This window comes from Protopterus annectens, chromosome 3.part0, assembly GCF_019279795.1.
Source record: "Protopterus annectens isolate FY-2018-M chromosome 3.part0, PAN1.0, whole genome shotgun sequence".
NCBI classification, from domain to species: domain Eukaryota; kingdom Metazoa; phylum Chordata; order Ceratodontiformes; family Protopteridae; genus Protopterus; species Protopterus annectens.
This window is the reverse complement of record NC_056731.1, coordinates 1,971,623,133-1,971,637,198: the sequence shown is the minus strand read 5'-3', so window position 1 is coordinate 1,971,637,198 and position 14,066 is coordinate 1,971,623,133. Positions and strand designations below refer to the sequence as shown.

General features: G+C 35.9%; 1 protein-coding gene across 1 annotated transcript in view; it reads right to left on the bottom strand.

Annotated features, from left to right (window-relative positions):
* Positions 1–14,066, bottom strand: part of VIPR1 (vasoactive intestinal peptide receptor 1) — a 2,416,152-nt gene that overhangs the window by 667,899 nt on the left and 1,734,187 nt on the right. Inside the window, exon 8 of the mRNA XM_044066065.1 lies at positions 9,014–9,074. Within this exon, the coding sequence (XP_043922000.1) occupies positions 9,014–9,074 (61 nt within the window). The remainder of the gene's footprint in view (positions 1–9,013; positions 9,075–14,066) is intronic.

The window sequence follows — 14,066 nt, the reverse complement described above, 5'->3', positions numbered from 1 at the left end:
AGCATTTGATTCAGTAAGTTGGGACTATCTGTTTACCTTAATGAAGTGCACAAACTTCTCAGATGCATTTGTAAATCTAATTGAGCATTTATACAAAGGAACGTTGGCTTATATTAAGGTAGGAACATATGTTTCACAAAAAATACCCATTCTTAAAGGTACAAAACAAGGATGTCGACTTTCTCCACTATTATTCACTTTAGTAATGGAGCCTTGGGCTAATTTGATCAGAAACAGTACTGACATAGAGGGTTTTGAAATAGATGAAAATACAACATCCAAAATTCAACTTTTTGCAGATGATGTTCTAATTACATCAGCAGGATCTAATTCTTCTATGCAGTCTCTATTTGATAACATGATGAATTTTAAAAGTATTTCTGGTTTAATATTCAATGAAGAAAAAACTAAAATACTACCTATATATACACAGAAAAATATTCTCATTAGTGATTTTACTAAATATGTACCCAATTCAGGTCAGATAACTTATTTAGGTATAATACTATCTAAAGATATTAAATCTATTATATATAATAATTATAATACCTGTTTTCTTAATATACAAAATCTTTTTAATACCTGGAATAATATGTTTTTACTATGGAGGAGAGACTTACAATTATTAAAATGATAATATTCCCCAAGATTTTATACTAAATACAATCAATAATACTTCCACCTACAAAAATAATTATCAAGAAACTGAATACACTAATGTTAAATTTCCTATGGGCACCTAATAGACCTAGGATTGCATTAAAGAAACATACTAATAGCTGGTCTCAAGGGGGTATTTCTTTTCCAGATTTTAATTTATATACTATCTCTTCTATTGTAAAAGTTATTACTTTATTAATAGATCAGTCATATGTCGCAAAATGGAAAGATTATTGGGAGCTAATTAGTATGCACTTCATGAAAATCTCAACACATAAAAATATGATTGTAAATAACTCCATGTTAAGGTTACTAAAGGAATTTTATACTTCACCTATTACACCTAAACATATGGTTTGTTACCCATTAAATATTATTATTAGTTATTGTAACTTTATATTCATGCACCCTAAGTATAGGGAATGGAATTTTATTGTATTCCCTATAATGTATACTCAGGGTATGCTTTTGTCATCTACTTCTGAAGGAACTCATTTAGCTATAGATAATGATCTAAAGTACTGATATCAGTTGATATCTGATAATAAAGTTAAAAATCTAGATTTCTTAAAACAAGAATTTGATCTAAGAGAAACTTGCTGGTTAGAGGTTCAGACCTTTAGACAACATCTCATTAATAAAATAGATCTAATGTCTATAACAGTTAAATAATCTATTCCAACACTGATTGATTACTTGATATTAAATTTACAACATAAAGTTTCTGATAAAGGTAAACTTTTATACATACATAAAATTATCAGACAAGAAACTTTTTACAGTGTAGATTCATACTGGAATTATTTCACTTCTATTAATGGGGACCCACCAAATCAACAAGATAAACATTATATATTGGAATCTGCTTATAGAACTACGTCTTCCATTGTCTGGAGACTTTATACATGGAAATTTTTACATAGATCTTTTTATACACCTTTGATGATGAATAAAATAAATAATAAAGATAATTTATGTAAGAGATGTAATGTAGAAATTAATGCTGACTGGGCTCATATGTTTTATGACTGTATAAAATTGAAAGAATACTGGAAGTCAATTAATGAATTTTTGCAGGCTCTTTTTACAGATAATTTCATTATTTCTAAATCTCTTATATTATTCAACACACCTGTACCTCAAAGTGTTAAAAAGGTTAAGCTTCCCTTGTTATGGTCTATTCTAGCAGTGACTAGGAAAATAATAACTAGAAATTGGATTTCAGATACACCTCCTTCTTTCAATGAATTTAAAAATGTTATGAATATAGTGTGCCACATGGAAATAAACACAATTAGGACAAGAACAAATAGAAAAACATCTTATTATATTGTATGGGATAATTTACAAAATTTGTTAAAAAAATTTTAATTTCAATAGCATGGTATTTTAGTTTAATTAATTGATCTGATTGTAGTGGATGTCTTTGTAAATACTTTAGTTGTTTTGTTGAATATTATAATAATACCTATTTTTAATTACTTGTGTAAAATTGTTATGATATTTCTCTTATATGTTAAAACAATAAACCTGTTTTGAAAAAAAAAAGAAAATGACCTAGTCTACTTAGTCTAGGTGTTTACAAAAGAATTAGCTTCCAGGTCCAAGGATGTTATCTTTCTTATTATCCATACAATTGAATATAACATTCCTTTGGAAAGTACCTGTCCAAACACAAGACGCAACACAAAAAAAAAAAAAAAAAAATTCCTCAGAAAGAAAATCAAGGACTGAGGTCCAAGAGCTAAGCAGAATGCCTTAAAGCTCAGTCTCTCTTTTCCATCTCTTACAGATTCCTGGCGAGGACTCTGCCTGACTTACAAGGTCTCAAACCATCCAGTTCTAGATAAACTCCTACATGTCTGCAAACCTGCAATATGATAAACACCCCACAGGAGACCTAAACCTCCATTTCAACATAGCACAACCTGTTTGAAAGTTAATTTACTGTGTAACAAATATCCCTTTTATATCAAAGTAGCTTCCTAACCCTCTTCACACACAACCAGACAAGTGGATCGGTAACTGTAAATTTATGCCAGGCCTTACTCCCTCAATCCCTTACTGAATAAGGTAGATAATAACAGGATGTCGTAAAAACCTATCAGCCTAAGACTAGTCTTCCCTTAAAGATTTGCAGAGCAGTGTTCAAATCCAAGTCAAGTCAGCAAATATATTCGCCTCAATAAAGTAACCCCCCCAAGAGCAAGTATTCAGGGATTATAAATCCAGAAATGAAAGTAGTAATCCCATTAGCCCAAAAAAAGTGAACCAGATAAGAGTGCAGTGAATAAACTGGTGTTACCAGATGATGCCACAAACCCATTCACATTTATTGAAGGATAACAAATCAGCTGCAATGTCACATCAAACATCAATAAGCTTTTGGGAATATCTGTGGAAGTACATTCAAGTGTTCACTTCAAAAGCAGTGACATAAGGATAAAAAACACTCACATTTTTTGTAATAGATTTTTTTGCAGTCCTGCCACATGCCCTCCTTAATTTTTATTCATATGCTTTTTCTCTTTATCATTTTTTCCATTTAACTGCTAGCAGCATGACTATTATCTAACATAAGCCAAGAATGTTATTAGTTCTGCCCGCAGCAGTCCATTCATTTCCTAGACAAGCACTTCTGTGTGCAGCTTTATACTAAGGTATCTAAATTACAACACATTATCTCATAGTTGCATTTTAATGTAATCTCCTTAAAAATATATAGCTCTGTAGCATTCATTTGGTTTAATTTTTCACTAAAAGAGCCTATTCTTAAAGAACTGTCTAAAGACAATGCAAACTTGCCAAAGCATTACTGATAATAGTTATTATTATGCTGGCACAGTTCCTTTGAACTCAAATTATTTTCCAGATCTTCTAATGTATCAAGATTTATTAGCCAAAGATTACTTGCTTGTTCTAAGTCATGTCCAACTCCTAGAGTGACCCTGCAAGTAGCCACTATTCCCCACAGAGTTAGCAAGACAAAGATAGAAATGGAAGTATGTTGCCAGGTCTTTCTTCAGCATCAAACTCACATGCACTCACACCAACAGGCAACTTGGAGTCCATGATCCCCCTTATAGTATGTCTTTGGAATGTGGGAGGAAAATGCAGCACCTGGAGAAAAACCACATGAACAAAGGGAGGACAGGCAGACTCTACACAAAAGGCACCACAGCCTAGAATCACATGTTGCGAGTAAGCAAATAAAACAGAAGCAATGCAAGGTAAAACAGAAGAAAGAGATGTTAACTTAGCTAGTTTTGGTAACTCCTTAAGTAATATAATTAATTATTTAACTATATAGTAAAATAATTGTAAAGACTTTCCACGTAAATTAGTGAGCAAATTAGGTAGACTAGGAGAGAGAGTTCTGATATAGTTTCATGAGTAAAATAATGCCCATGCAATAGATCTCTGGGGGGGGGGGTCATAGTATTGGAGTTAATGTAGATGGAATGATGATGACAATGTATCAAGAAAGCGTCAGGAATAGAGTCGGACCTTTTTAGTATCCAAATAATTGTCAATGCCGAACTTCTTGTTGACATCAAAAAGTTATGCAACTCTTTTGAATCTTAACAAGAAGTAAAAGGATGAAAACAGACAAAGAAAAATCGCTATGTTAAGGATAAGAGATATGCTTCAAATGGGAGAACAGTGTAAAATATGGTAGTGATGCAAATAATACAGATTAATGTACACTGAAAACAAAACAAAGAGGAAGGGTGTCATGGGTCCACATCTGGAGAACAGTGGAGATGACAGCAACAAATAAACATACCTGGATGTAACCATATAATATGACCTAAATTAATGCAACTAGTACAAAAATGCATGAAGAATACTGGATTTTACAATAAACAGAGAAAATGTTAGCTGAAACACTCCATATGAAATTGCATATTTAGGTCTGGAGACCTAAACAGTATAGGAGCTTTGAACTGTGAAAAACAGTGAAAGGCAAATACAATGCAAGTTCTGTTCAGTAGCCATGCAAACATATATTACAATGCAAGTTCTGTTCAGTAGCCATGCAAACATATAGGGCTATCCAATGAGACCAAATGGCTACCATGTTTAATCAGAGATGTAAGAAACAAAGTGTAATATGAAGCTCTAGATTCTGAATGGCTCAAGAGAAACAGAAGGAAGTATTATTTCAAAATATGATGTATGAATGGAATAACTCAAAGCAAAATGTAGTACATTTAAAATTGATAAAGAAATGTATGTGACAAACTTTAAAGTAATTATTAAATGGTAACACCAAATACCTCCCTGTACATAAAAATATATAGGTGACCATTTTACTGTCCACTTTTATGAATGACATGCGGGTGATCGTATCAGTGAAGGTCATCAGTGGAATAATTGTTAAGGTGACATTTTCAGTAACTTGTATATTACAGATAAATGACAAAAAAACAACACCAGGTCCATATAGTTTCCAAGCTGTATGAGCAATAAGTGATTTTCATCCAAAAAATAAAATACATATTTCTAAACTCCTACCCAGTATTCCATATCCAGAAAGCATAACATCTCATATGCTTTATAAAGGTTTAAAAATATGTCACTTAAATATCAGAACCCTCTCATCAGTGTTTGACCAGACATTTGTGAATGGTTCTTTGAAAGTTAGAACAACGCTTTCAAATGTGGTTATATCTGTATCTTACTTCTTTCATAATATCCAAATACAGATATCTATACATCAATATGTACAAAGTGTTTATATTTTAATTCATTAAGCATGTAGTCAAAAAGTCTATTAAATGTCCATTTTTCAAGTTAAACAGAGACAAAATAAAACTACGTAAAGATGCAGAAGAAAAAAACATGCCAATACAAATGAAGTTTAAATGCTAGGGTCAGAGTAAGAATATTATATTTCTTTGATTAAAAAATGTAAGAAACTTGACAGTAACCTAATCATATATAGATTCATCATATAACACTCTCTCCAAATGTTCAAAGGCCATTTGATTTGAGCACACTGTCAGGAGGAAAAAGAAGGGAGAGAAACATGCAAGCAAGAAAACATAATAAACATTGTTAATCATCAAGAAAAAATTATTATAATCCTGCCTCCAATCATAACCAGCTTATTATGTGTTTGAGATATGGATGCCAAGAAATTCACATTGAGAACATATAATACAAGGTTATGATAGGTGATCCAGTCACAGGTCTTTGTAGTGCTTGGTGGCTTATTTGATCCACGTACTACCAGTTACAAAAGAAAGAATGACTAACTGTAGGAGTAGAACAAAAAACGGAGTTCACCACATGGCTATAAAATTATTAAAATTCTTCCTTTTGTTGAAGTATTAAAACCAGTTAAGTAAATAAATTCAAACCTTCTAGGTTGTTAATTCAAAGTACGATAAGCGCTTTCGACAGGATTGCCTTCTTCAGATCGTAAAGTACTTTGGATTTGATAAAATAGATATATATATATTAGCCAATCAATTGGTTTCTCTGCAGGACATACCTTCCTGTTATCCAATCAAATTGTATCCAGGTTTAAACGCAATGGTTCCTTTAAAACCAGTACTGAAGAATAGGCGCTTAACTATTAGCTAAATCATAGGGGCTTGCCCCCCTTTTCATTCAGATTATTGGATACAATAGGGCTTATTGTACTTTGAATTAACAACTTACTTAACTGTTTTAATACTTCAATAAAAGGAAGAATTTTAATAATTTTATAGCCGTGGTGGTGAACTCAGGTTTTTGTTCAGCTCTTTTGCCTCTTTAATGAGACAGCTCTAGCAGTTATAGATTTTCTTTAGTGTTTAAATGTAGGAGTAGGACATGCTTCACTGGCTTCAAATGCAGGTAAAGAACTTAAAAAGTCTATCATAAACAGTCTGCAGCATACCTCTCAACTTCTTTACTTAAGAATTATGGACAAATCAAAAAATAACGAGGATAAAAGGACTAAAATCATGATGATGATTTTAAAATATTAGTCTAACTCGCATGCATTTTCTGAACAAGAAAAAAGATACTCTGTCTGGCATTAATGACTGACTGTTATCATGATTTACCAGAAAATCAAAAATTTTATGAAGGGGCAAAGAAAAAAAAATGAGGCAAAATCAAGGACATTCTGCCTACTCAAGGATGGAGATACAGCAGGCAGAAGAAAACTACTCCTCTGGTAGAAGGTATACCAGTTTTAGCCAGATAAGACACTTCATTCTGACATATTTTCCCTTTGTAAATGCAGCAGAGTGAATTTCAAACAGCTTTTAAAAGCGTTTTTACATTCTGCCACTATTCCTTGCTGGCAAACATTAGCAACTTTAGCCCTTAGTACAACAATAACAGAGCTTAGGGTATCCTTAAACTTTTATTAAGCACCCCTAAATATTAAGATTGGGTCTTACAACAGGGAAGCATTTAACAAATTTATCTTTTTCCTGATTTTGGAAAGTAATGCAGGCACTTCATATACTACTTATTAATAATGTTCATTACTGTACTGATGTTACAATATGTATATGATGATCTAATATTTAAAAGTGGTCTTTATATACTTTTATTTATACATATTTATCTAAACAACAACCTTGTTCCCCATTAATTGCATAAACTGAATTTTATGCTACTTTTAATGCTACAAACAATAACTTCTAATAAATTAAAAAATACTAAAAACATAATATTTAAGTAATGTAATTTACAATTACACTGTACTAAAGCTACCTACATGAAATACATGGAGGTTGGGAGGTTGGCATAGGGGTTGGTAGGTTGGCATAATGGTTAAGGTGTTCACCTTACAAACAGAAGATGCAGGGTTTGATTCTCACATGGGGTAATTGGCTAGGCTTAAAATGGCTCACAAGGCCAGTTAGCCTAGTACTAACCTATGAACCTATGAAGCTATAAAGTAACAACATTACACCCAGGCAATCATTTAATTTTACTGAAGTGTTTAGGTACACAAGGTTATGCCTTGCATGAATAACCAATTTCATGCTGTACTAAAGAGGGGAATGTAACTACTAGTATTAAGGCTGCTAAGGGATGTTACATTAATGACTACAATGAGAAAATGACTGACTTCTAGGGAAGCATCTGAAGGGGCTTGTTACTTTAATGATTCTGATATGCTTGGCAGTAAACAGTGTAGAAGGATGAAAATCCTATATCTTCATGCTTTAAAAACTAAACATTATTGGGGTTGGGAGGAAACAGTGTGTGTGTGTGTGTGTGTGTGTGTGTGTGTGTGTGTGTGTGTGTGTGTGTGTGTGTGTGTGTGTGTGTGTGTATGTGATTCACTGCTTTAAAAACAGATAGGGAAGCTGGACCCATGGATATCAGCAGCATTTTTCTCTATGCACTTGTCAAGCATGGCTCTTACTGGTCTGTTTATTAATGTTGCTGTCTGGTATACTACCGGGGGTTCACAGATGACACACAGCTAATTGCCATGAAGGGCCATTTTAAGCCTAGTCAATAACCCAAGGTCACAATCAAACCATATACCTTGTGTCTGCGAGGTGAAGAGCTTTACCATTATGCAAAAACCACCCCTTCAGGTCAAAATGTTTATAGCTGCAAGACCAGTACTGTACGCAGTCCTTGGCAATCATGTCACGTGATGGACTTAAGACACTTTAAGAATGTGAAGAAGCACAACAGTTGACTCTATTTATTTTTAGGAAATACATTTCAAAATGCTTGAAATGAGCATTTTAGTCATACTGCAATATAAACATTCACTACACTGAAAAACCGTACCCCACACCAAAACTTGTAATTCCAAAGGAAGAGCCGATTTTTTTTTTTATATTTACTGCAATTACCAAATTTATAGGTGAAGTACTTATTTATAAATTTCCTCAATATTTTTTCTGTAATGGAATACCTCTAGAAGTTAACTGAAAACATCCTGTGTTAATTTTAGACTCCAATTGTAACAGAAGGATTACAGCAGTCATTCCAAAAATGCTATATGGTAATACATCAGCTACTGGTTTCATGAAATGGTTAGTCTTAAACCGGCATGAATACATACTACCTCAGTACAATACAACCTAGCATTGTAAAACAGCTACAAAAAGACACATGATGTTAAAATAGTGATGTAAACACAATAATATGTATACATGTACTTTATGTTAAGCTGAGTTTTTGGCAGTGAAATGAGTACTTCTATAAAAAAAAAGAGAGTAAAGCAACATTTTATTGACTCATTGCAGGATGTAAGCAAACTTTGTATATCTCAGTTTACCTAATTGCAAACTAACAAGTCAGAATGTTCACTGTTTACAGACACTGAATATCAATGTTTGCTTAGTGGAATAATATTCAGTTCAGTTTTGATACTAACCTCACATCTTCTTTATAATGCTTTGTTACAGCCCACGCTGTGGTGAACAATGAAGGGGCACCTAAGGAAATGGAAAGAAAGGAGAACAAGTCAGATTTAATTTCAGAAACATTTGTCTACACAAGCTGTATTCCTAAGTTTGTTTTCCAATATGACCACATAAATACTACTGTCCATTGTCATAGTGCCAATATTAAAATTATGTTGCTAAGTGTCAAACTGTACAAGAACATATGAACATACACAGTTTTCTGGAAGATGTATGCATATATTTGCAATCTATCCCTTATTTCATTACTTACTCCCAATTTTATTTAATTTAGGATCGGGGAGAGATACCACCTATGCCAGCAAGTAATGTATAAATCAGGAATCTGTCTTGGATGAAACACTCCTCCTCTAGAGTGTATAGATAAACACACATGCCACATACACACATGCACGTGTCATATGCACACTCAGGACAAATGTAACATCATCAGCACAGTTAGCAGCCTGTAGCAGGATGGTGAGATTAACCAGGAATGTTAGCAAAGATAATGTGTTCAGAACATCATACCATAGGATAACAGATGTTACCATTTAAGGAAAGAGGGCTACCATTTATGATGTGATCTACACTATCCATTAATATGGTAAACACCATTACACAAACCATTATTTGCCCTTCTGTTTCCATCTGGTTTTGACATTAGCATGATTCAAAGAGGTTATTTGCCCCACAATGTATATGCACAGAACTACTAGTATAATGGATCATGTGCCATGCTAGGAACAAATAAAACAGACTGACAAGAATCGTTCAGCAAGAGACTACCACGAAACAAAGTTCATGTATGATCATGAACTCAGGGTAGTAACCAAGTGGATAAGACACAGATACAGGGCTGGACATGAGGTTGCTTGGTATGGGTGTGCACATTCAGTCTCCAAGTGAAAGTGAGGAACTCCATAATCTCGGAAGGCCTTAGAATAAAGACCTTGCCCCTTATGGACAGGGGCAATCTGTAACATACTGAAGGTATAGGCACAAACTTATGCCATTCTCTTGTCCCTAGTGGTCATATATTGGATAAAATCGGGTTATATTGGTTAGGCTTGTACAGCTCTTAAGCTGCTAGCCTAGTAATCTACTATGAACCTATGAAAGCTGCTATCCTAAGTGTTAAGAGCAGTCAGGTGACATGGTTTTGGCAGAGAATGAACAAGCGCATGGGTGTCTCCTGTGAGAATTGTACTGGAAAGGTCCATTGTAAAGAAGACTTAGTGCAGACATGCGATGCAATGGAGAGAGCATATATTTTTCTTGCATAAAAATACCTACAGATATGTTACATAAACTGGTAGCTTACTTCTGGCTATAGAAAAGCTTGGTATGCCCGCTTTTTGGTTGCCACTATTGTTACCTTCACATGGGAAGCTGTTTAACTAGATGGAGTTATACTTTGTAATATCATACTCAATAATTAAACGGGCCACTTGCCTGAGAAACTGAACATTAAATAAATGACATTTTTTTGTTGGGAAAGGAAAATATTTCAGGAAAGTACAACAAATGGTAAACCAAAGAACAGGTAAATGGAAACTCCTATGAATGTCACATCCAACACAAATAATTTTGTTATTGCTAGCTGAGTTAATTTCATGTGGTCTGAGTTCACCTGTCTGTGGTCTTTTCCCTTACAGTTCCTTGAAAATTTGAGAGGGAAGTCTTAGAATGGAGCTTACAGAAGCATGTAACCTTTGCCAAACACCTGTGTTGTCAGGAAATTCAGCATGTCAGGGCCAGTCTTTGTGCACTAGAAACTTACAACACCATTGCTATTCTTTGATGCTTACTACTTGAAGATGTGTCTGTATTAGCTGAGAAAAAAATCAAGGGGTTAGAAATGAATATAAAAGTGTAGCAACAAGATAGGTTGATGAAAAATGTAAACTATAAATGCTTGTGTTATGCCCCAGACAAATACTCATTTTAATTTGAGTATTAAACACACACTTGCCCATGCAGAAACTTCACTTTTATTCAACAATTAAAAATTCCCAGGGCATCATTTCTCCAGGCTACGTGGGGATGAAGGGTTGAGACAAATATTATCCCATCACCTACATTTATTTTCAAACGTGGCCCAAATTTAGCTAACAACTATATGTAGTCAGTTTGCAGAGGTGAGAATATAACAGACATGTTGGCAACTGAGGTTGTGCATAATTGCTCGGTATGCCATTACATATTATAAGTGGAAACTTGTGAATTGAATAATGTTGTACACTGACGTCTGTGACTGTGAATTGCAAGGTATTATTTATGTGAAAGCAGAAAAGATTTATATTGGAGAAACTAAAAACTGTAAGGAAATAATTTCTGGAACATTTACATTACATTATGAGGGTTTTTGACTAATTTGGTAGTCAGACATATGCATATATCATAACATAACCCTGGAAATCTTATTTTTTGTTTTATTACTACATTTAGGGTATTCTAAGATATGAGTTTTAACATTACAAACACTGGCTCTTTAATAGGGTATGTAAGGACTAAAGGATAGTATGCATATCAGAGGGCATAATCAGTCATTACTAATGACAAATCAGTCATTACTAATGACACACAAAGACATACTTGGCGGCTCTGATCAAAAATCTACCAAAACAGCAGAGGCCACCAAAGCAGACACCCAAACAACCACCACCTCAGAACACAACACCTGCAACACATAGACCTCACAGTCAGAGTGTCAAACAGTCACAGCCCTTAAGGCCAAACACAATGCCAGACACACTAGTCATTGGTGACTCCATAGTCAGACACACTGACGTCCCGCTCACCAGACTGAGTAAGGAGAAGGTCACAGTAAGCTGCCTGTCGGGTGCTAGAATCCGCCACATAACGCAAGCACTCAGGTCTCTCAACAGCAGGTACAAATACGACTCAGTCATTGTCCACGCTGGTGTAAACGACCTGAGACGTACCTCCTTGGACTACATGAAAAGAGACATTGAGGAGCTCTCTGATTATGTAGCCCAGGCAGGTATGACCCTGACCTTGAGCAGTATCCTACCTTCACCAAGAATGATGCCACAATACAGAGATAAGATGATCAGCTTTAACAATTGGCTTAAACTCTGGTGTCATTCAAAGGGGATCCAATGTCTGTCTGCCTGGGATGACATGCTGGACAAGCCACGCTGCTTCAAGGGCGGCTTGCACCTGTCACCCTGGGATTCCGGATATTGGCAAAGGCTCTTGCCACCCCATAGTGCCTTTTTAGGCAAGGCTCAAATTCTAAACCTACCACCCTAGAACACAAAAAGGAAAAAACTAAGGGTAATGCTGCTCAATGCCAGAAGTCTAAATCTCAAAATGCACGCACTCGAGGCCCTTCTCAGTATGGAGAACATCGATGTCTGTGCAGTGACAGAAACCTGGTTCAAGGCTCCTGAGAGCACCCCAGCACTATCAGGTTTTACCTCTTATCATGCGTTCCGCCCCAAAATCCGGACAATACCAAGAAAGGAGGGGGTATCCATATTCATCAAAGACACCCACACCTCAAGACTGGTGGCAACGCACGATGCATCGGAGACCATCCAGGTGCAATTAACCATAGGCAAGACTGCTCTGCAAATTGTAGCATGTTACAGGCCACCCTCACAAACTCAGGAACCTCACATGGCCTTCCTGAAAACACTAGAGGGATAAATGTATCACCAAACACCATCATACTAGGTGACTTCAATTACCCTAATATAGACTGGGAACACTACTCAAGCCCAAACACCCTAGCCCAAAAGTTCCTGGAATTCATAAACTCAAATGCCATGGAACAACTAGTCACCATCCCCACAAGAGGAGAAAACATACTTGATCTCATCATCACGAACATGGGAGCACAATGTTCAACACCGAAGTATACCCCTCACTGGTGAGATCAGATCACAAACTAATTTCGCTGGAGGTCCTCATCCCACCCCACCTGAAATAAAAAGACCACAGTAAAGAACTTCTCAAAAGCCGACTTCACACTTCTAAAGACTAGTGTGGTCTCCTTTAAGGCCCCGAGGCGGAAAACAGTACTCAAGCCGCTGAATCACTTACAAATGCCTTCTACCAGCACCTGCAGGACTGCATGGATAAGGCAATCCCAAGCAAAACAAAGACTCTTTGTACCAAAGGCAAGCGTCCAGTCTGGTGGACCCCAGCCATAAACAAACTCTACAACAAAAGAAGGAAGCTACTACAAGATAGAGCAAAATCCTTAAAAGGTAAGACACCCTTGATCACTATAAGTAAAAACTAAGAGCTCTCATAAAATCATCCAAAGCAAATTTTGAGAGAAAAATAGCTAAAGACTCAAAAGACAATCATAAGGCCTTCTTTAGCTATGTTAGAAACCTGGGAGGAACCTCCCAGATATGCTCAGAACTAGTTCAAAATGATGTGAAGATTACTGATCCTACAGACATTGCCAACATACTGGCTGACAGGTTCAGTGCAAACTTCTCCCGTCCCCCAAAAGGAGAGATATCTATACCAAGCGATTGCAGCCCCCAAACATCTCCAACGCCCAAGTGAGAACTGCTCTCTCCAAAGCAAAAACACAGCATCCATGGGACCTGATGGTGTCCCCGGCTGTGTGCTCCACGAACTCAATGAGGAATTAAACCCACAGCTAGGACAGCTGTTTAATCATAGTCTTACCTCTGGATACGTACCCAGGAGTGGCGACTGCAACTGTGGTCCCACTTCACAAAGGCGGTGCCTCCACCGACCCTGGAAATTACCGGCCCATTAGCTTGACAAGCCTTATCTGCAAAGCCATGGAGAGGATCATAATGGACCTCATAAATAAAGACATAGGGAATTTGCAGACTTTGGATCCATCCCAGTTTGGCTTTGTCAAAGGCAGATCATGCCTTCTAAACTTGGTTGACTTTTGAAACAGTCACCAAAGCCATTGATGAGGGAAAGGCAGTCCATACAGCCTACCTCGATCTGGCGAAGGCCTTGATACAATACCCCACTCGGGTATCATTGAAAAACTCATCA